Genomic DNA, 21,298 nt, shown 5'->3' with positions numbered 1-21,298 from the left:
TTGTTTTTGTGTATATTTCTGTGCAGTTTTTTTATTGGAACCATTTGTCTCTATGTATGTAAGTGTATTTGTTCTACCCCTTTACTTTAATTAAACAAAATAAAATAAATAAATAAATAAAATAAGGGCAGCAAGGTGGCGCAGAGGGTAGCACAATCACCTCACAGCAAGAAGGTCGCTGGTTCGAGCCCCAGCTGGGTCAGTTGGCCTTTCTGTGTGGAATTTGTATGTTCTCCCCGTGTTGGCGTGGGTTTTCTCCAAGTCCAAAAACGTGGTATAAGTGAAATGGGTAAGCTAAATTGTCCGTAGTGTATGTGTATGAGTGAGTATGGATGTTTCCCAGTGATGGGTTGCAGCTGGAAGGGCATCCGCTGCTTAGAACATTTGCTGGATAAATTGGTGTTTCTTTCCACTGTGGAGACCCCAGATTATTAAAGGGACTAGGCAGAAAAAAAAATGAATATATATGTATATATATATATATATATATATATATATATATATATATATATATATATATATATATATGCAAATTATATATATACAAATGCATATATAATTTTCTAATATAAGTTTAATCAAACCGACTTTGACAAAATGACTTTGAGTCATTTAAAAGATCCGACTCAAATAAAAAAGAATCAGTCGCCGCTTATGTCATTCAGTAAGCCGAGGAGAACAAGTTTAACGCTTTTTAAGGAGCTTTTCATTCTGTATTCATGATTGTAGCTGGCAAACATGCTAACCCAACTGTTACACTCAGTCATAACAGATAGGACGTAATAAAACTGGATGGTAAAACGTTCAGCCAGGCTTCTTTTGGGGCACCTATAACCCTGACAGGGGTCTTATCTTGTCGACAGTATGGCTGCCTTCAGTAGAGGCAGGCAGAGGATGAAAACTCTCTGCTGTTTCAGGACTTTAATACTTTCAAGAAACTTTACAGGTAGTACTTGTTAAATAACAAGCGATATCATCGCAGTTATTTCGTCATATTATTTTGTTAATGATGTCAGTGTTTACTGCGAGAGAGTCACTGCAGACAACAACTTGTTTCTGCACCTGTCAAATTTGAAATATTGGTCTTTTTTGGCTTTTCCTAAAGCGTTTTTACCTCATGTCTTTATCGCACTCTATTTGTGTCTTTAAATTTCAGTTACAATACATGTTTCAAATGTTTTGTTCATAAAAATAAAAACGATTTCTGGAGCTATAAACCTCCACTTCAGCAGCACTTCCATAAGCCAAACTTTACAGTTTTATTATTATTATTATTGTCTTACGTTAACGTTACATTCTAAAGAGTTTTAAAGGAGGAATATATTCATAATCATTTTTAAATGATTTCTAGCTGTTCGCAGTGTTTTATGGAGTGATAACTCAACATAGTTGAAATCTGAGCGATTTGACCTACAATCAAAATCTCGATTTATTGAATATGTTAACTTTTTAATTACGATTAATAAACGATTATTTTATTTATTTATTTATTTATTTATTTATTTTTACCCTCATTGACAAGTTTTTGTAAAGTTTTTCTGGCTGTTCACAGTATTGTATGGAGTATTAACTCAATCAACCATAATTAACAAAAACAACAGATTTTTTAGGAAATTGAATAAAAGAATCAAGATTTTTTTTACTTAATATAAGGCTTTTAAAGGAGAAATGTATTCATAATCTATTTTTTTCTGGCTGTTTGCAGTGTTTTACTGAGTAATAACTCAGCATACCAAAAAAATGGACTTTTGAGGAAATTGAAAAAATATATTTTTTTAAACTTTATCTAATTTTCATATTCTGTGTTAGAGATGTATACAAATTAGCACATAATTAAATATGTAATGCCTTATTTGCATGTTTAAACTAAACTTTTCTCTATCCATCTGTGCAGGAAAATAGTAGCCAAATTAGTAGCTGAAAAGCTAATTATTATGAACAGATTAATCTAAAAGTTTTTGTATATTCATCCTGATCCCAGCAGGTAAATTTGACTATGATTTGGTGGTTATTGGTGGAGGCTCTGGAGGGTTGGCATGTTCAAAAGAAGGTACGGGTTTCCATTGTTCTTTTTTTAAAATTTACTTTTGTCAGGAATGACACCTTTTTGCAGATGACATTAAATGTTTTCACTGATGCTTGACATGTTGTTTATTTATTTATTTATTTATTTTGCTTACAGCGGCCCAGTTAGGACAGAAAGTTGCCGTCTTGGACTATGTTGAACCTTCACTTAAAGGTACATACCAACCAACCCATTTACAATTGGCATCTTCTTGTTGGGTTTATGTATGTGTTTATTAGAGCTGAACGATATCGGAAAAATTTGACATTACGGTATTTTATTTTTCTACGATTTTTATATTGCGATATGAATACAATTTCACTAAATAACTTGAATGGCTCTATTTAGAAAGAATTCATTAATTTAGACAAATATTTGATTATTCTGGATTAATATTGGGAAGATATATTTGAAATATTTTACACCACAGTATTCAGGTACAGAAGTTGAATAATCAAATGTAAAATAAAACCATAAAGTCTTCATTGTATAAATGGATGTCATCAAGCAGAATCTGTGTTTCCCTGTAGATCTCATTAGCCGTCTCTCTCTTTCAACATCTCTAGTAAATACAGTCTGAAGCTCTATGAAATGTGCCATCATGATAAATTGTCTTCTATTGTATGGCTGTGAGGCAAACAGGTGCGATGATGTCATTTTCCAGAATGCCCACCAAAAATGTCTTGATGTTAGAAATGTCAGATTGTGTTTCATCAAATTGTTAATCGTACGTCGTTATTAGTGCTGCTCCAAAATATCAGGATTGTATTAACAAACTGTAAAATACATACAGCAATGATATATTTTTAATGATATGAGACTGCAGTTTTACCTGGAAAGTTTTTTTTTGTAGAATTGATTTTGTAATTAAACAAAATCAAGTTTATAATATTGTAATATCAGCATTGAAAGAATAAGACTATCATTGTTGGTGGTGATATTTACTGTAAAAAAATAATAATAATTGTATGATATTTTTTGTAGAAATTGTACATTTTTGTCAAAAGTGTATCTTAAAAACAGTTTTAGATTTTTATTTTATAAATTATTTATTATTATGGTGGCTTGAACTTTTAAACTTACTATTTTTCCTTCTTCTATATGCATCTCCTCCTAGATCGTTCACACTACAACCACCAAACTAACTCCAAACCTCCAAACTGGTCTGACTTGAGTTGCTATATCTTTTCCAACTGATATATATACAGACTATATGTATATATCAGTTGGAAAAGATACAGCAACTCAAGTATAACTCATTGTATAAATAATTCAATAAATGCATCTTTGTTAGTATGACAAACAGTACAATTTCATGTGCATGAATACTTTAAACACTCAAACCTGAATGCTTGGCCATGTCACCTGGCTCTTAAAACACATGCAAATTATCTGCTTTGACTCCATTATGGTTAAACTCTTCAGTGAATGCAAAAATGTTCTGTGTTCTGAACTGTACCCTCTGGTAAGCTATAATTCCAACGTATAAACTCAGTATTGCACGTCCTGCGATATGACTATTGCAAATGTGCAGATTTCGATACATTGCTCAGCCCTAGTGTTCATTCTGATTCTGATTGTTTTTAGGCACAAAGTGGGGTCTCGGTGGCACGTGTGTGAATGTCGGCTGTATTCCAAAGAAGCTTATGCATCAGGCGGCACTGCTTGGCACTGCTGTCAAAGATGCTAGGAAGTATGGCTGGCAAATCCCAGAAACCCTGTCACATGACTGGTGAGTTTAATGGAATTAGATGTTGGAGGCATATCATAGCATGACTGCGTCTAGAAGTGCTGTAAAAGCTGCTTTATTGCTGTAATGATAATTCTGTCTTTTTTTCTGATGAGGCCATATTATGATATTGATGTACAGTATTATTCAGGTTAAAGTTATAGTTCAGCCAACACCAAAAACTGTCATTATTTACTCACACTTCACTTATTAAGCTGTTTGGGTTTCTTTATTTTCTGCTAAACACAAAAGAAGATATTTTGAAAAATGTTGGAAACCTGTAACCCTTGACTCCCGTAATATTTGTTTTATCCTACTTGGGATGTGAATGGCTTTCAGCTTTCTTCAGAATATCTTATTTTGTGTTCATCAGAAAAAAATTAACTCATTTTTTGAGACACGTGTTTAAATGTTGAGTACATTTTCATTTTAGGGTGAACTATCCCTTGTAAGATTTTGTTTTTAAGAGATAGTTCACCCCAAAATGAAAATGTACTCACTGTTTACTCTTCCTCAAGTGGTTATACACATTTGTTAGTGTCTTTTGTCTTTTGTTGAACACAGTCTTTTGTTGAAGAAAGCTGAAAACCTGTAACCACTGACTTCCGTAATAGGAAAAACAAACACAATGGAAGTCAGTGGTTACAGATTTCCAGCTTTCTTTAAAATATCTTCTTTTGTGTTCAACAGAAGAAAGAAACTTTAAGAGGTTTGGAGCAAGTCAATGGGGAGTTAATGATGGCAGAAATAAAATTTTTGGTGAAATATCCCTTTAAGTGGCAAATATAGAACTTTCAAAAAAATAAGGTACAGCACCATCTTGTGGTGAAACACCATATGTCTGATGGGTCAGTTGCAAAGTTCAACAGTGAATGCACTAGAGGGCACTCCAGGTCAGAGAGTTTTTACTGATATTCAGTGCAAATACAACTTTGCACACAATTAATTTATTAGTATTGAAGGTATTTTAGTGTTCCCCCTGTACACTTCTGAGATGATCCATAATATAACACTTGCACCAACTTTGAAAACTGTCCTGTTTGCTGCCTGTGATTTGTCAACTTATGTGTTATGTATTAACTTATGTAACTGTATTTGTAAATAGTTATCCTTCTATATATAAAGTTGAAGTCAGCGTTATTAGCCCAACTGAATTATTAGCTCCCTTGTTAATTTTTTCCCCAATTTCTGTTTAACGGAAAGAAGATTTTTGTCAACACATTTCTAAACATAATAGTTTTAATAACTCATTTCTAATAACGGATTTATTTTATCTTTGTCATGATGAAAGTAAATAATATTTGACTAAATATTTTTCAAGACACTTCTATACAGCTCAAAGTGACATTTCAAGGCTTAACTAGGTTAATTAGGTTAACTAGGCAGGTTAGGGTAATTAGGCAAGTTATTATATAATGATGGTTTGTTCTGTAGACTATCAAAAAAATGTAAAGCTTAAAGGGGCTAATAATTTTGACCTTAAAATGGTTCATAAAAAATTTAAAACTGCCTTTACTCAAGCCGAAACAAAAAATAAAACATTACACAAAAATATACACACACACACACACACACACACACACACACACATATATATATATATATATATATATATATATATATATATATATATATATATATATATATATATATATATATATATATATATATATATATATATATGTGTGTGTTTGTGTGTGTGATTGTATATGTGTGTATATATATATATATATATATATATATATATATGTATGTATATATATATGTATGTATATATATATGTATGTATATATATATGTATGTATATATATATGTATGTATATATATATGTATGTATATATATATGTATGTATATATATATGTATATATATGTATATATATATATATATATATGTATGTATATATATATGTATGTATATATATATATATGTATATATATATATGTGTATATATATATATGTATATATATATATATGTATATATATAAATGTGTATATATATATATATATATATATATATATATATATATATATATATATATATATATATATATATATATATATATATATATATATATATATATGTATATATTACATACATGTGTCCAAATGTTTCTCTTTCAATACTGAGTTGCTTTCTGAGTTTGAAAACGATTGTTTAAGTTACTAAGAATAGAAATAAGTTATTTGTTTATCAAGAAAATGATATATTTTCAACCTTTTGACTTATTATTTATTTCCTCAATAATGGATTTATTTTTACTTAGATGCTGCTATGAATATAAATGTATATTATTTGTTATCTGAATGTTCCAGCATGAGTTAAATTCTTATATTATCTTGCAAGTATTTAATCTATAAATGCAATCAGTTTCATTATTTATTACTTATTGATCCATAAATGTTTTTTTCAATTTCTCCTTTTGAATGAATTAAGACCTTTAAACACTGTCCTGCTGCCACCTACTGGGTGGTTTTAATTTAATATCTGTATACATTTTACCATAATTAATAATAAGTTACTAATAATTTTATAATCTAATAATTAGAAAATGGCCGTAGTGACCATCTAACCTTATTTGTAGTAAATATACAGCTGACTGGGTGAATTCTCTATGGGGAGTTCTGTGTAGGCTAAAGTAAAGATACACTGCGTGAAGTGAAAACTGTGTGATGTCATGTGAAAAGGATCTACTGCCTCTTCTTGTTAAATCACTGAATGCCTCTTTATTTATTAGTCTGTTTGAACAAAAGTGTCTGCTAAATGACTAAATGTAAAAAAAAATTTCATGATGTTTTGCAGGCCAACAATGGCTGAGGCTGTCCAGAACCATGTTAGGTCTCTAAACTGGGGTCACAGAGTTCAACTACAAGACAAGTAAGTTTAACTATTAAAAGAACATAATGAAAATGGCTTTTATGGTTTACAGTATTTATGAAGAGTAGACGCTCCCACTTTACAGTATATTAAGAGCTCTTTACTAATATGTATTTGTACTGCAAATTAGTTATTCATTCCAATGTACTTATTGCATAAAAACATGTTTTTATAATGTACTTATGTTTGATGACATACCTGCATGTAATTACATCTGTTATTAATTTATGTAAGTACATTTAAAATTACACTGTTGACAATCCATTAACTCACCCTTAAATCTACCCACACCACCAAACCTTTCCCTAACCTTACCCGTATCCCAACTCAATATCACGAGAAGTGATCTGCAATACATTATGAACACTTTTAAGTTTATTTATTAATTAATTAATTTACTTTATATTTTGATGCAAGTATATAGTAGTTAAGGCCACTTAATATAAAGTGGGACAGAGTAAACAGTTGCTTTGGATTGACATTTTGGGATGTTTCCTATTCAAATCTCTTAATGCATCCATATAATGTAACACTAACTTTTAAGGAGAAAGTCAAATCAATTCATATCAAATCAGTAGACTAATGGGTCAGAATAGGGGTTACAATCAGTGTATTCAAGGCGGGGCTTCCAGCTCTTCCCATGGGGTAAAACAAAATATTACCATACTCCTTCAAAAAAATTCTGAATGTTTTTGGAACAAGAAATATGCAATGTCATCAAGCAGAATCTGTGTTTCCCTGTAGATCTCATTAGCCATCTCTCTCTTTCAACATCTCAAGTAAATACAGTCTGAAGCTCTACGAAATGTGCCATCATGATAAATTGTCTTCTACTGTATGGCTGTGAGGCAAACAGGTGCGGTGATGTCATTTCCCAGAATGCCCCAAAAAAAGTCTTAATGTTAGAAATGTCAGGTTGTGTTTTATCAAATTGTTAATTGGACGTCCTTATTATCGCTGCTCCAAAATATCAGTATTGTAATAACATCCCTAAAATACAAACGTTTGCATTGCCCTATTTTTAATGATATGAGATAGCAATTTTACCTGGAAAGACTTTTTTTTTTGTAGAGATTGTAGATTGTTAATATTTAATAAAATGTAGTAATTATTGCTATATGAGTATTGGAATAATATGATTTTATTATTGTTGGTGTTGATATTTACTATAAAAAATAATTGTATGGTACATTTTGGATTTTATTTTTAAGACTTTTTTTTGGAGAAATAGTTTTTTTTTTTTTTTATCGAAAGTGTACCTTAAAAACATTTGTATTTTATGTATTATTTATTGTTTATGCAATTTTTATTGGTATAAATCTTTTTTATGGAAAAGTTTTATTTATAAACTTTAAAGTTTGATCTGATTTTGCCATGAAATAGCCTCTGAACTGATAAATTCTCTCTGTATTATTATTGCTTTTGATTTTTCTTATATCTCCATGTGTAGAAATCAACTTTTTGCAAAAGGGGACATGGAGATTGATACAACCAGTTGGCAGATTTAATTCATGTATTGGTATTTCTCTGTTTGCTATAACAGGAAGGTGAAATATTTGAATATGAAGGGCAGCCTGCTGGATAAACACACTGTCAGAGCTGTAAATGCCCAAGGGAAGGAGGTATGATTTTGAATTCATGGCAGCTTAATTCTTTTGAAAAGTATTTTACCACCTATATGATTTGCCGTTTTCCTGTTTACCCTTCATTTGTATATCCATAGATTACAGTTACAGCCAGAAACATTCTGTTAGCTACTGGTGGACGGCCAAAGTACCCTACACATGTAAGTCAGTGTGTGTGTGTGTGCGCGCACAAGTGTAGACGGGCATCAGTGGGTGTTGTTTTTCCACTATGTGACCTTTTTTCTGCTGACAAGGCGTGTAGGAAAGATAATTTCCTCTTGTCTGACTCGGCCAATGTGATGCAGTTGATATTGTTCTTCCTCAGAATTGAAAGTCTGTTATTTGTCTTTGCTTTCATATCAGTTAAGGATAAACTTTGCATAAATATAAATCAGGGTGTCCGCGGGGTCTTAAAGTCTTAAAATGTCTTAAATTTATAAAACTAATCTTTACGCCTTAAAGACTCTTAAATTCACTGAAATATTGTCTTGTAGGTCTTAAATAATTTTAAACGGGTCTTAATTTTCCTTTGTTTATGGAAAGCTACCCAATCGATTTAACACATATCCAATCATTAACAATACATCTCAGTAAAATGTTTTGAAAAAAACTATTTATAATTAATATTGTAACAGTTTGTTGTTTATACATTTAATTTATTAAAGTTTTTTTTTTTTTTTTTTTTAATAAGTTCTTAGTTTTAAATTTGACTTGGTGAAATCTGCAGAAACCCTGATAAATGATCAAAAGACATTAAAAACTGAATAAACATTTATATTTTTCTGATTTTGGTTAAGGTGTTTCATCCATTAAAAATGAATATATTGAAAAAATAAAAGTATTATTTTCTTAGGCAGGTAATGTTTACAATTACAGGGTGTCCGCAGAGTCACTCATAAATCAATTTAGAGAAATATAAGGCTGCTAAAAAGTATTAAAAGTCTTAAATTATATTTTACAAGGTATTAAATTTTGTATTATGTTGGATTTTACATTGTATAGGTAGATGATAAAGTTTGCCTGAACTTAATCTGCGAATATCAGGATGCTGTGTAGTTTTTAAAAGCGATAAAATCGGAGGATCCTGCTGAATTTGACATCACACTGCTTTGTTTACTGCAGTAACCAAGGAAACAACATTATTCTTATTGTTCTATCGGCTATTGGAATTTTTTTTTATTATTATTTTATTATTGTTAACATTCTTTATCATTCTAGTTTTACAATTTAATAAAATCAAGTTATAGTATTGTAATGTCAGTATTGGAAGAATGTCATTTTAATATTGTTGATGGTATTATTTACAGTGCAAATAAATGCATGGTACATTTATAATAATAATAAAAAAAAACAACATTACATAACTAATTTTATAATCTTAAAATCAATATTAATTAGAAGCATTTTATTTTATCATAGTGGGTATTTATTTTGATAGTTCATATTTGAAGTTGACTTTAACATTAATATATATAGAATTGGACATGGTGGCTCAGTGGTTAGCACTGTCGCCTCACAGCAAGAAGGTCGCTGGTTTGAGTCCTGGCTGGGTCAGTTGGCGTTTCTGCGTGGAGTTTGCATGTTCTACCCGTGTTGGCGTGGTTTTCCTCTTGGTGCTCCGGTTTCCCCCACAGTCCAAAGACATGCGCTATAGGGGAATTGAATAAACTAAATTGGCCATAGTGTATGTGTGTGAATGTGACTGTGTATGGATGTTTCCCAGTACTGGGTTGTAGCTGGAAGGGCATCCACTGTGTAAAACATATGCTGGATAAGTTGGCGGTTCATTCTGCTGTGGCGACCCCTGATGAATAATGGGACTAACCCAAAGGAAATGACAATTACAATTAGATAAATAAGTTAATAATTAATATCATACTGTAAATATTTACAGATATGATAAATTCATAGTAATTTCTAACCTTGAACATAGCAAGCTGACAGCATCAATGTTTTTTAAATAGTAAATCATGCGCAATATTAGTTTAATGTCATTTAGTGATTTTTTTTAATTTATTTTTTTACCCTTTAGGTCCCAGGTGCCGTGGAGTTCGGGATCACAAGTGATGATGTTTTCTGGCTCAAACAGTCTCCTAAAAAAACGTGAGTGACTTTAATATCATGACCAGTTCTTTCTCGTGGCCACAGAGATATTTTCAGCCATTAAATCTGATTACAGGACATGCATTGCTTTTTTGTGTGTGTTTTTAAACACCATCTTCCTGTCATGAAAGGCCGATAAATCTGCTTCACCTGTTGTTTTTGCTTTTACTCATTCAAGTGTGCTTGTCATACTTAGCCAGCTGCATTTGTCTGCAAGTAAATTATATTTACACACTGTTTCCGCAGGGTCTTAAAAAGTCAAAACAATATATATTCATTTTTAAAAATTAGACGTCATAGATTGACCTTATTCTATAATGCGGAAGTGCGCTCGTTTTTTTGCGATTTTTGTTTTAGAACTTCCAATTTAGTTATGGGAGAAATGACTAGGAATACTAAACCGCAGAAAACGGTCAAAATACTTGCTCTACAAACAAGTGTTTGCATGACTGTACAGACAAAGCAGAATTGTATAATAAGAAAATATCAGTTTGCAACATCAAGCAGCAGATCGAGCTGTTTTTAACGTCTAAAATGAATGTAAGTTAATGAGACCGAAAGTCTCGAGCCAACAATATTCAAATGCTGTGCCTGCTGGTACTCAAAGAATAAGGTGAACGGTCTTAAAGTTTTAAACCGGAATGTTGTGTTCTACAGTCGGTCTTAAATAATTGTTAACAGTAATTAATTTTCCTGTGTCGATGCAACTAATGCACATTGAAATGCTCCAGCAACCCCATATTCTAAAGTTATTATTATTTATAACAATTGTAACGTTAACAATCATTAATTGTATTGAATTTTTTTCTTTCTTTTTTTTCTTAATTGTATTGAATTCTTTACCTGACTCCACAGAAAACCATAAAGCTTTGTATTGTTAAAATCTTTGCTCTATAGAATTAATCCATACTTGTAGTTTGTTCATTATATTTAATGCTGCATCTTTCTACAAAACCATCCTAATCATTTATTTATTAATTTTTTCGACTTAGTCCCTTTATTTATCTGGGGTCGCCATATTGGAATGAACCGCCAACTTATCCAGCGTATGTTTTGCGCAGCGGATCCCTTTCCAACCGCAACCCATCACTGGGAAACATCCATACAGCGTCAATCACACACATACACTCATACACTACGGTCAATTTTAGCATACCCAATTCAATTACTAGCCCCCTTTAATTTTTTTTTTCTTTTTAAGTATTTCCCAAATGGTGTTTAACAGAGCAAGGAAATTTTCACAGTATGTCTGATAATATTTTTTCTTCTGGAGAAAGTCGTATTTGTTTTATTTTGGCTAGAATAAAAACAGTTTTTAATTTTTTAAAAGCCACTTTAAGGTCAATATTATTAGCCCCTTTAAGCAATTTTTTTTTTTAGATTAGTCTATAGAACAAACCATCGTTATACAATAACTTGCCTAATTAACCTAACCTGCCTAGTTAACCAAATTAACCAAGTTAAGCCTTTAAATGTCACTTTAAGCTGTATAGAAGTGTCTTGAAAAATATCTAGTCAAATGTTTTTTATATATATATATATATATATATATATATATATATATATATATATATATATATATATATATATATATATATATATATATATACACAAGATCTCGTGAGATTAAATCGTGACGAGATTTCTCGTCGAAGTGTAAAAGTTGTGAGTTGCTGCTTTTTATTCATTCATTCATTCATTTGCTTTTCGCCTTAGTCCCTTTATTAATCTGGGGTCGCTACAGTGAACCGCCAACTTATCCAGCATATCTTTTACGCAGCGGATGACCTTCCAGCTGCAACCCTTCATTGGGAAGCATCCATACACACTCATTTACACAAACACTATGGTCAAATTAGCCAACCCAATTTAGTGCATGTCTTGTGGGGGAAACCAGAGCCCCCGGAGGAAACTCATGCGAACACGGGTAGAACGTGCAAACTCCACATAGAAATGCCAACTGACCCAGCCGAGGCTCGAACCAGCAACCTTCTTGCTGTATGGCGATCGAGCTACCCACTCCGCCACTGTGACGCCCTTTATTTTTTACTAAATATAAGCAAATAATAAAAACAATTATACATAAAAACTACTTTACTGTCCTTACATTCAGTATTAATGTAATTATAGTAATCATGTGTCTCGTCTGGTCTTGTGGGATAAGCGTCTCATCACACCCCTAAAATATATATATCAGAAATATTTAAAAACTGCAAAGGTCAGTAGTCTTATCCTAATTATAGTTAACCCAATTAATCCTTTAAATTGCACTTTCAATTTAATGTTCAATTTAATGCACGTTCAATTTAACAAAACTAATTATGAAGTTACTGTTATTATGTTCATTTTGGAAATATTTGAAAAAGAATAAACATTTCACAGGAGGGCTAACAATTTAGTCTTTAACTCTATATTGATGACTTGAATTTTGAAACCTGCAGAAACTCTTTTATGATAAATATTAATTTCCAGAATGCAGTGAACAAAACAAGCTCTTCAATTAAAGACACTCATGTAATATTTTCAGATGCTTACTGCCGTTTTCTTCTTAAGTAAAGTCAGTCACGCTAGTGGCCACATCCTCTCAGACAGGTGATGTTGTTTTGCCGTCGAGCTGTCAGCTGTACAGGTGCGATTGCAGACTCTTGTTGCCAGTAAGATTGTTCATCCTGTGGAAGTGGCAAGACCTTGGTGACTGACGGGCATGAGCAGAGCCGCTGGCACGCATGCCTGAGAGCACCAAAGAGAAGCTTTTACATGAACTTGTACAGTCGTTTGTCCACCAAAAACAGCAAAGCATCTGTCAGAGCCGATGACATAGTGTACGCTTTAGAGACTGTACCAAATGATGCATTCAGTCTGATATCAGCCCTTGGGCTCATAGTGTAAAACACCAGAGTTGATCATAACATGTTTTGAAGGAATCCGGTAGCTATTTACCTGTGGTTCAGGTTAAGGCTACACGATAGTTTGAAAATATGCGATATTGCTGTTGAGTATTGCGATAGTGTTTTCATTAGCTTTAAAAAAATTGTTTCTCTAATGATTATACTAAAATAAACCGATAATAATTTATATGTTTCTGATCTAAAAATATTTGTGATCAGAAAAAACTGATAAAGTGCAAATATTTAGATACTCTGAATGAATGAAAAGCTTATGGGAGAACAGATATAATGTGATTGGAAAATGTGATTTTAACTGGGGTATAAACGGAATGATGATTTGACCATATTACGGTTCTGTTATGATTGTGATTTATTTTAGTTTAGTGCATAATTATTCAATATTGTGTTCATCAGTACTGAATTTTGCATAATTACATTAATAAATGTATTATTAAATGTCTAAGCTTGGACTATAATTAAATGGAATGAATATAGTGTCTATTTACAAATAACAACTTGAACTAATCTTACAAGTTGTTCTCAGAAAATGAATTAAGCATATATTTATGATGAGTTTTAATTATAATATTAAATTAAAACAACATTTTTGTTTCAGTGTTTGTTATAGTATTTAATATTTTAAATACATGTGTACATTTTGGTAGTTTAATTGTTACAAAATGGGGTTTTTTTGTATAGAAAGCATGCAAAGTGTCTACTTATGGGTTAAATAATGTTCCATCATCATTCACAATAACATGTTATATTTTATTCAGAAAATACATGTTCATTATTTATTGGAATCAAAATTTTTTTAAAAATTAAAATAAATAAGTGGTCCTACAAAATTGTTGAATGATTTAAAAACTAGCTAACAATTTGGAAAAACTAATAATAGACTAATAATACATATTGAAATCACAATTAAATAGTATTTTTGGGCTGCACTGTGATCCTTAAGTCTTTTAATATGTCATCAAATGTTGCATGCTTGACAAGATCTACAGTATGTTAACTGCTGTTAAAGACATTTTAGTTTGTTCCTCCTGTAAAACATGCTTAAACTCCCTTTAAATAATCAATACATTTTAATAAATATATTTAAATGTTATTGCTAGGGTTTCCTCCTGCATGTTCAATGGAGGTAAATGTAATTTTTGACATGCTGATACTTTTTATCATCATCAGATGTCAGCATAACCATATCAGTGTTACCCACTCAAAAAATCGTTTACTTTTTTTCATTCCTACATTTTCCTTTGGCTTAGTCCCTTATTCATCAGGGCTTGCCACAGCAGAATGAACCGCCTGCTATTTTTTTTTTCAAACTACTGAGCAATATAAAAGCAATTTAAAATGAAAACACAATTCTTGAGTTTTTTGAGGGAGAAAACTACATTATGATGGACCACACATACTTTATCACTCAAATATCATAAAAAGAATGCATTTAGTTCACATAATCCTCCGTTAGGCAGTGTATATTAAAAGGAATGTCCCTTATACTAACCCAGACAGCATTTTTAGTCCATGTCTAGTTTCCTGACGGATCAGACATGTTGCACTATGACAGGTGGAAGCTCAGGGATGCGTCTGGTTGATAAAACGACAGAAAGGAGGTCTCCGACTTTGCCCCTAATCCCTCAATAAGCTTCCGCACAAAAGAGCAGTAAGTGCAGATGTGCATTAGCAGTGTGGTGCACTGAATGTGTGTGATGTTGCACTGCTGTAAGTGGGTGTCACTCAGCAGGACTGTGTCGGGACATCCAGGAGGATTAGATCTTGCGTTAACAATTAGCCTTCACCGTGACCATGAATCTCAGGGCGGATTAAAGCAGGTTACACGCATCGACCACACACATTGTGTCTTTGTTCATTGTGTTTTCTCTCTTTGCTTTTGATTCAAGTGTGTGTTTTTATCTCTTCAGATTGTTTGGTAGCATTTTACACTGTGTTGGGTAGTACAGACTTATTAGTTTCTGCAATTAAATGAATTTACATGTCAGCTGAAATAGTAAAGTAAGGGATGACTTTTTACTGTTAGGTCATTTTAATTAAACTTGCTTATTATATACTTGCACATATACTTTAGATCAGTGTTTCTCAACCATGTCCCTGGAGGACCACCAGCGCTGCACATTTTCCATGTCTCCTGAATCAGGTGTGTTTGATTAAGATCATCAGCTCATTACTGAAAGACCTGTAATAGGTGTAACAAACAAAAACATGCAGTGTTGGTGGTCCTCCCGGAGTGTGGTTGAGAAACACAGGATGATAACTTAATATAACTTGTTAGGATAACTTGACTTAGGATGATAACTTCACCATGTCCAAGAATCTCAGGGCGGATTAAAGCAGGAGACACGCATCGACCACACACATTGTGTCTTTGTTCATTCTGTTTTCACTCTCTTTGCTTTTGGTTCAAGTCAAATAGTGTGTGTTTTTATCTCTTTAGATTGTTTGGTATCATTTTACACAGTGTTGGGTAGTACAACATAACTAGTTACTGTATTTAATTTATTTACTTTTCCACAAAATTAGTAATGTAAGGGATGGCTTTTCATTTTTAGGTGGTTTTAATTACAGTTACTTTTATGATGCTTGCATAAATACTGTACATGAATCAAAAAGTTCTGTACAAATCAATTTGGAGAAAGACATTTTTTTTGTGATACAAATATATTTTGCAGAATAATTCTGTTAAAGAAGACTTATCGGCATTTATCAAAGCAATTGCGTATACGAAATATGAATTGCAATATAAGTTCATTCATTTTCTTTTCGGCTTAGTTCCTTTATTAATCCAGGGTCGCCACAGCGGAATGAACCGCCAACTTATCCAGCATGTTTTACACAGCGGATGCCCTTCCAGCTGCAACCCATCACTGGGAAGCATCCATGCGCACTCATTCACACACATACACTACAGACAATTTAGCCTTCCCAATTCACCTGTACCACGTCTTTGGATTTGTGGGGGAAACCTGAGTACCCAGAGGAAACCTACGCGAACATGGGGAGAACATGCAAACTACACACAGAAATGCTAACTGACTCAGCCAAGGCTCGAACCAGCGACCTTCTTGTTGTGAGGTGATCGTGCTACCCACTGCGCCACCTTGCTGCTCTAACATTAGTTCCTAATATGGTATAAATTCGGAGTACCACAGCAATCTTAAATATGTTTTGTTTTCAGATGTTTTACATGATTAATTTTCAACTCAAGAAGGATATTTTTATCTGACAATTGTACATGCTTAAGAAATAATGAAATATTTATTTCTAATGTCAGCATGTGTATAAAAATGGTCATTTGAAACTTTTGATATTTATTTATAATCTGATGAAGGATAGATTTATTTGACAAGTTTACATTGTTAGAACACACTCTCCATGCCAGATAAATAAGATCTAGCCCTTGATGCAGATCCTGTGAGAAAATGTCTGTTTCTCTGGGTATGCAGACAACAAGCCAGTGGAGCTGCTCAATACCCAAACTTGTTAACTAGTATTCAACTGAATTAACAGTCTCCTATTAATATAGGAGTTGACTGACAAAGCCAGAGAGGAACAGAAGCAGGAGACGAATCATGAGGCGGTTGTGCTACCCACTGTGCCATCGTGACGCCACTTGTATGAAAATAGTAATAATAAAATACAAAAAACATAATGAAATGACAAAATAATAATCAATAATAATACTCAAATCATTAACTAATAATCAATAAAATAATAATTATGTTAATGACTAATGATCATAGTTAAATAAAATAATTAAATGAAGAATAAAGGAATATAAACATCATTTGTTTGTTCTTCTTCAACATGCCTAAGAAACAATAAAATATTTATTTTTAATATCAATTTATGGATGAAATTGTATGAAATCAGGTGTCATTTGAAAGATTTTAATACATGTGGTGTTTAAAATTGATGTTTTTATTTATTTAAACAAAACTAAAAGCTTCTGTTTGACTCATTTAAATAATTAAGCATTTAATTTCTGTTGTCTATGCATGGGGATTTCCATGGATTTTTTTGTATTGAGTCAAATGACTAACTTAATAAGTAAATTAAATACAATTTTAATGATGTAATTAGTACTGAAATACTTTCTTTTTAAGTAACTTACCCAACACAGATTTTACAGAATCTTTCCCATATATTGTGACTAATTTAATGATTCTTTTGGATTTATTTCGTGTTTGTTGCTGTCACATTCACATTATTGTGAATGTTGCTCATTTGTGATTTCATTAATTGCGGATTTCCTTGCATTTCAGGTTGGTCGTTGGTGCAAGTTGTATCCTTTAAAGCTGATGACTCTATTACAGGGTTTAATGGCTAAAAAGCTATTATAAAGAGTCTTAATTCGTCTCTTACACAGTTTCAGATCTTAAAGGGATCATCCACCCAAAACTGAAAATTCTGTCATCATTTACTCACCCTTCACTTGATATAAACCTGTTTTCTGTTTTCTGTTGAACACAAAAGTAGATATTTTAAAATATGTTGGAAACCTGTAACCATTGACTTCTATAGGATTTGCTTTTCTTACTATAGATGTCAGTGGTTACCGGTTTCAGTTACCGGTTTCTTACATTCTTCAAAATATCTTTTTTTGTGTTCAACAGACTCATAAAAGTTCAAAACCACATGAGGACACAGCCATATCACCCTGCATTCCAAGACCGGTTACTCACTGAAGCTAAGCAGGGGGAAAACTAGGTTGCAGTTGGAAGTGTTGTTAGTAAGGCAAGCAGGGGGCGCTCAACCTGTGGTCTGTGTTAGTCCTAATGCCCCAGTATAGTAAAGGGGACACTATGTGGTCATAAAAAATCCCATGGCACTGCTTGTAAAAAGTAGCTGTGTAACCCTGATGTCGTGGTCAAATTTCCATACCCATCATGGCCTCCCAATCATCCCCATTCACTGAATTGACTGAATCACTGTCTCTTCACTCCACCAATAGCTGTTGTGTGGTAAGCGCACTGGTGCTGTTGTCCTGTGGCTGCCGTCGCATCATCCAAGTGGATGCTGTACACTGGTGGTGGTGTGAAGAGACCCTCCTCTCATGATTGTGAAGCGCTTTGGGTGTAAATAATACACAATAAATGTGCTATATAAAAATACACATTTAGGGTGAGTAAATAGTAAGTACATTTTCCTTTTTCCAATTGCTGGAATGTTCCACAGTTTAAAATATAAGTGTTTCTTTTACCCCCCCCCCCCTTTTTTTTTTTTTTTTATAAGCTGCTTTGACACAATGTACATTGCAAAAAGTGCTATGGAAAGAAAGATAAATAAAGAATTGAATTGAATTTTGAGTGAACTATCCCTTTAAGGTCTTAAATAAGAGAAGAAAGTGTTATATTTGTAGAGTTGTGGCATTAAATGTTGCACACTACAAACAAGAAAGTGTTTTTTTTTGCTTTTGTTTTAAAGTAAAGATATCTAAACATGCTTAAATTAGTATACATTTACTTGACATGTAGAATTAAGAAATTAAGTTTGAGTTCATGCTTAAAACGATACAAAAAATTGTGTAAGATGATACACTGTAAAAAATTAACAGTCTCCACACAACACAACACAATTCCTTCTTGTTGTCCCAACACAAATTGATTAAGTTAACTTAATTGTTTTTGCAAATTTAAGTGGATTGAACATAAAACAATTAAGTTGTCCCAAAAAACACTGAAGAATCGTGTTGATTCAGCTCATTTTAAATAAGTAGTTTGAATAACAATCAAAACAAATTTTTTGTTTGTATTTCTGAGCTCACTGGGAGATCATTTGTCTCGTTTTAATCTAAAATTGTTAGTTTCACATTAAACAAACTTATTTGGTCTGTCTGTCTGTTTGTTTCTTATTTTTGTGAATAAAAGTGTTTTCCTTCACTGAGCATGTATGAAGATGTATCGCTGGAGTGTGCTGGTTTTCTTACAGGCATTGGGCTGGACACCAGTGTGATGGTGCGCAGTATCGCCCTCCGCGGGTTTGATCAGGTATTACATCCCTGTTTCAGGGACTTTAACATTTCAAGTTGCATTAAAAAAAATAAAAATCTCCACAGTTTTGTTATTCTGCTCGAATGAATTTCTGAGCCATAAAATGCACTTATAAGAGTAGTTATTACTAGTCTCTATCATATTGTTTTTGAATTGGGTATTCTTTAATGTGACTCAGCCTGGTAAAACCGCCAGTCTGTATGGTAAAAACAGGATGAGAGACCTGGCCAGACTTGTTTTATGACCCTGTTTTTTTAAAGCATTCATCTTTAATTAATGGTTATGGTGTTCTGACAGGAGATTTGTCATGTTATTATGAAGCATTACACCCGCAGTATGGTCTGTCAGGAGAAACACAGACTGACAACCCGGAGCAAATTGCTCAGTTGATTCAAGGTCTGTGTTTAAGAAAACAAATGCGGAGGAAGAGTTTTTAAAAGCCTTTTTATTTGTACAGTTACTCTTTGTTCGATTAAACAGTTTGCCACTTTGTAGATAACATTTCTTATCCTTAATAATGTTCAAATACCTACGCTAAAAAATTACATGATCAGTTAGTTCTAACAGCATATGTTTTTAGGTCATTGTAACTTATTAAACTAAGTTTATTCATGTTTTAACTTAATTTTATAAGTTATACAAGCTGTTTTAAGCCAGTTTAACATAATATAAGTTCAATGGAATCATAAGGTTAATTAGATTCAGCTTAAAAATTTAAAGCAACCAGGATTTTTTTACAGTGTATGTGTAGTACGTATAATGAAAGTAAAAGTTGAAATATTTTGCTCGGGTGTTGTAGTGTTTTGTTTTGTTTTAAGCTGCACCTTTGTTTACCTAATGTTTAGCTAACAGTTTAAGGAAAAATTGGTTTGGTAAAAACAAAACTAATCCTATTTGTTTTTCCCTACATTTTATTATTATTATTTTTATTTTTCCTGGATTCAGTATTTTTTAAGGATTAATTATGTATTCGCCTCTAGAATGGTCTTCAATTAAATAAATTATTCAACATGTTGCGATTTTTATGGTAAAAAAAAATGGTTTTGTTAAATTAAACTCAAACCTATTTAATGTTTTTCCTAAATAGTTAATTTCGAGGGATATAAACCGTATGGTCCTAACATATTTCCTGAATTACATTTTTAATTTCCATAACTTCCAAGAATCCAAAAATGTCCACATATTGTTAATGTTATTACTGTTGTTTTAGCGTTAAGATATGATTAAATTGCCTCTTGTTACAGTTACTAAAGAGTTTGACAACAAGCAGGAAATGTTCATGCTCCAGTGACATTGCCACCTTGAAATGGTCTATAGTTATTATTTTTATTTAATTTTTTTCCTGCATTCTTTTTTTTTCAGGATTTGTTATATATTTTCCTTAAGAATGGTCTACAATTAAATAAATTATTTAAAATGTAACAATTTAAGGGAAAAAAATGGTTTTGTAAAAATAAACTCAAACCTATGTAATATTTTCTCCTGAATTGTATTATTATCATTATAAAAAAATTTCTGGATTCAGTTTTTTTTTAAGGATTTACAATCAATCTGCATCAAGATTAGTCTTCGATTAAACAAATTATTTAAAATGTACCAATTTAAGGAATCTTTTTAAATGTAATCAAATGAAGATAGAATTATTTAATGTTTTTGTCTAAGATAATAATAGTATGCTTCACAACAGAATGAATAAATTAAAACAAAAACTGTATGGGTTGTGTGTGTGTTTTTTTTTTTCCAAATAAATTAATTTATTTTTTATAAAGAAATAATTGCTTTAATAATTAAACTTTAGTATACAATATTGTATTTTCGTTTCTGACACAATTTCTGGTGTCTGACATTAATCACCCAGCCCTATCACACCATATTATTAGTTACCATTTCCTCTTGTTTATTGATTTGAATAATAATGACAGTGCTTTATATGTTTAGAGCATCATAGAGGTTGAAGTTTTCTGAAACTTCTTTGACTCTAAAGTGTTTTCTTTTTT

General features: G+C 31.9%; 1 protein-coding gene across 2 annotated transcripts in view; it reads left to right on the top strand.

Moving 5' to 3' along the window:
- The first annotated feature begins 662 nt into the window (after window positions 1–662).
- The window catches only part of txnrd2.2 (thioredoxin reductase 2, tandem duplicate 2), a 50,965-nt gene continuing 30,329 nt past the window's right edge, over window positions 663–21,298 (top strand). The window contains exons 1-10 of one of the 2 annotated variants that reach the window (XM_056457451.1): window positions 663–946; window positions 1,985–2,050; window positions 2,183–2,239; window positions 3,653–3,797; window positions 6,597–6,671; window positions 8,215–8,293; window positions 8,395–8,457; window positions 10,329–10,399; window positions 17,574–17,593; window positions 19,207–19,298. In XM_056457451.1, coding sequence (XP_056313426.1) covers window positions 865–946; window positions 1,985–2,050; window positions 2,183–2,239; window positions 3,653–3,797; window positions 6,597–6,671; window positions 8,215–8,293; window positions 8,395–8,457; window positions 10,329–10,399; window positions 17,574–17,593; window positions 19,207–19,298 — 750 coding nt within the window. In that variant the 5' untranslated portion in view covers window positions 663–864. Of the gene's footprint in view, window positions 947–1,981; window positions 2,051–2,182; window positions 2,240–3,652; window positions 3,798–6,596; window positions 6,672–8,214; window positions 8,294–8,394; window positions 8,458–10,328; window positions 10,400–17,573; window positions 17,594–19,206; window positions 19,299–21,298 lie in introns of both variants that reach the window. The other variant, XM_056457450.1, reaches the window with a different exon arrangement.

The sequence above is a fragment of the Danio aesculapii genome, chromosome 5, assembly GCF_903798145.1.
Source record: "Danio aesculapii chromosome 5, fDanAes4.1, whole genome shotgun sequence".
Taxonomy (NCBI): Eukaryota; Metazoa; Chordata; class Actinopteri; order Cypriniformes; family Danionidae; genus Danio; species Danio aesculapii.
The sequence above is the reverse complement of the archived record's forward strand: the minus strand, read 5'-3'. Positions and strand labels throughout refer to the sequence as shown.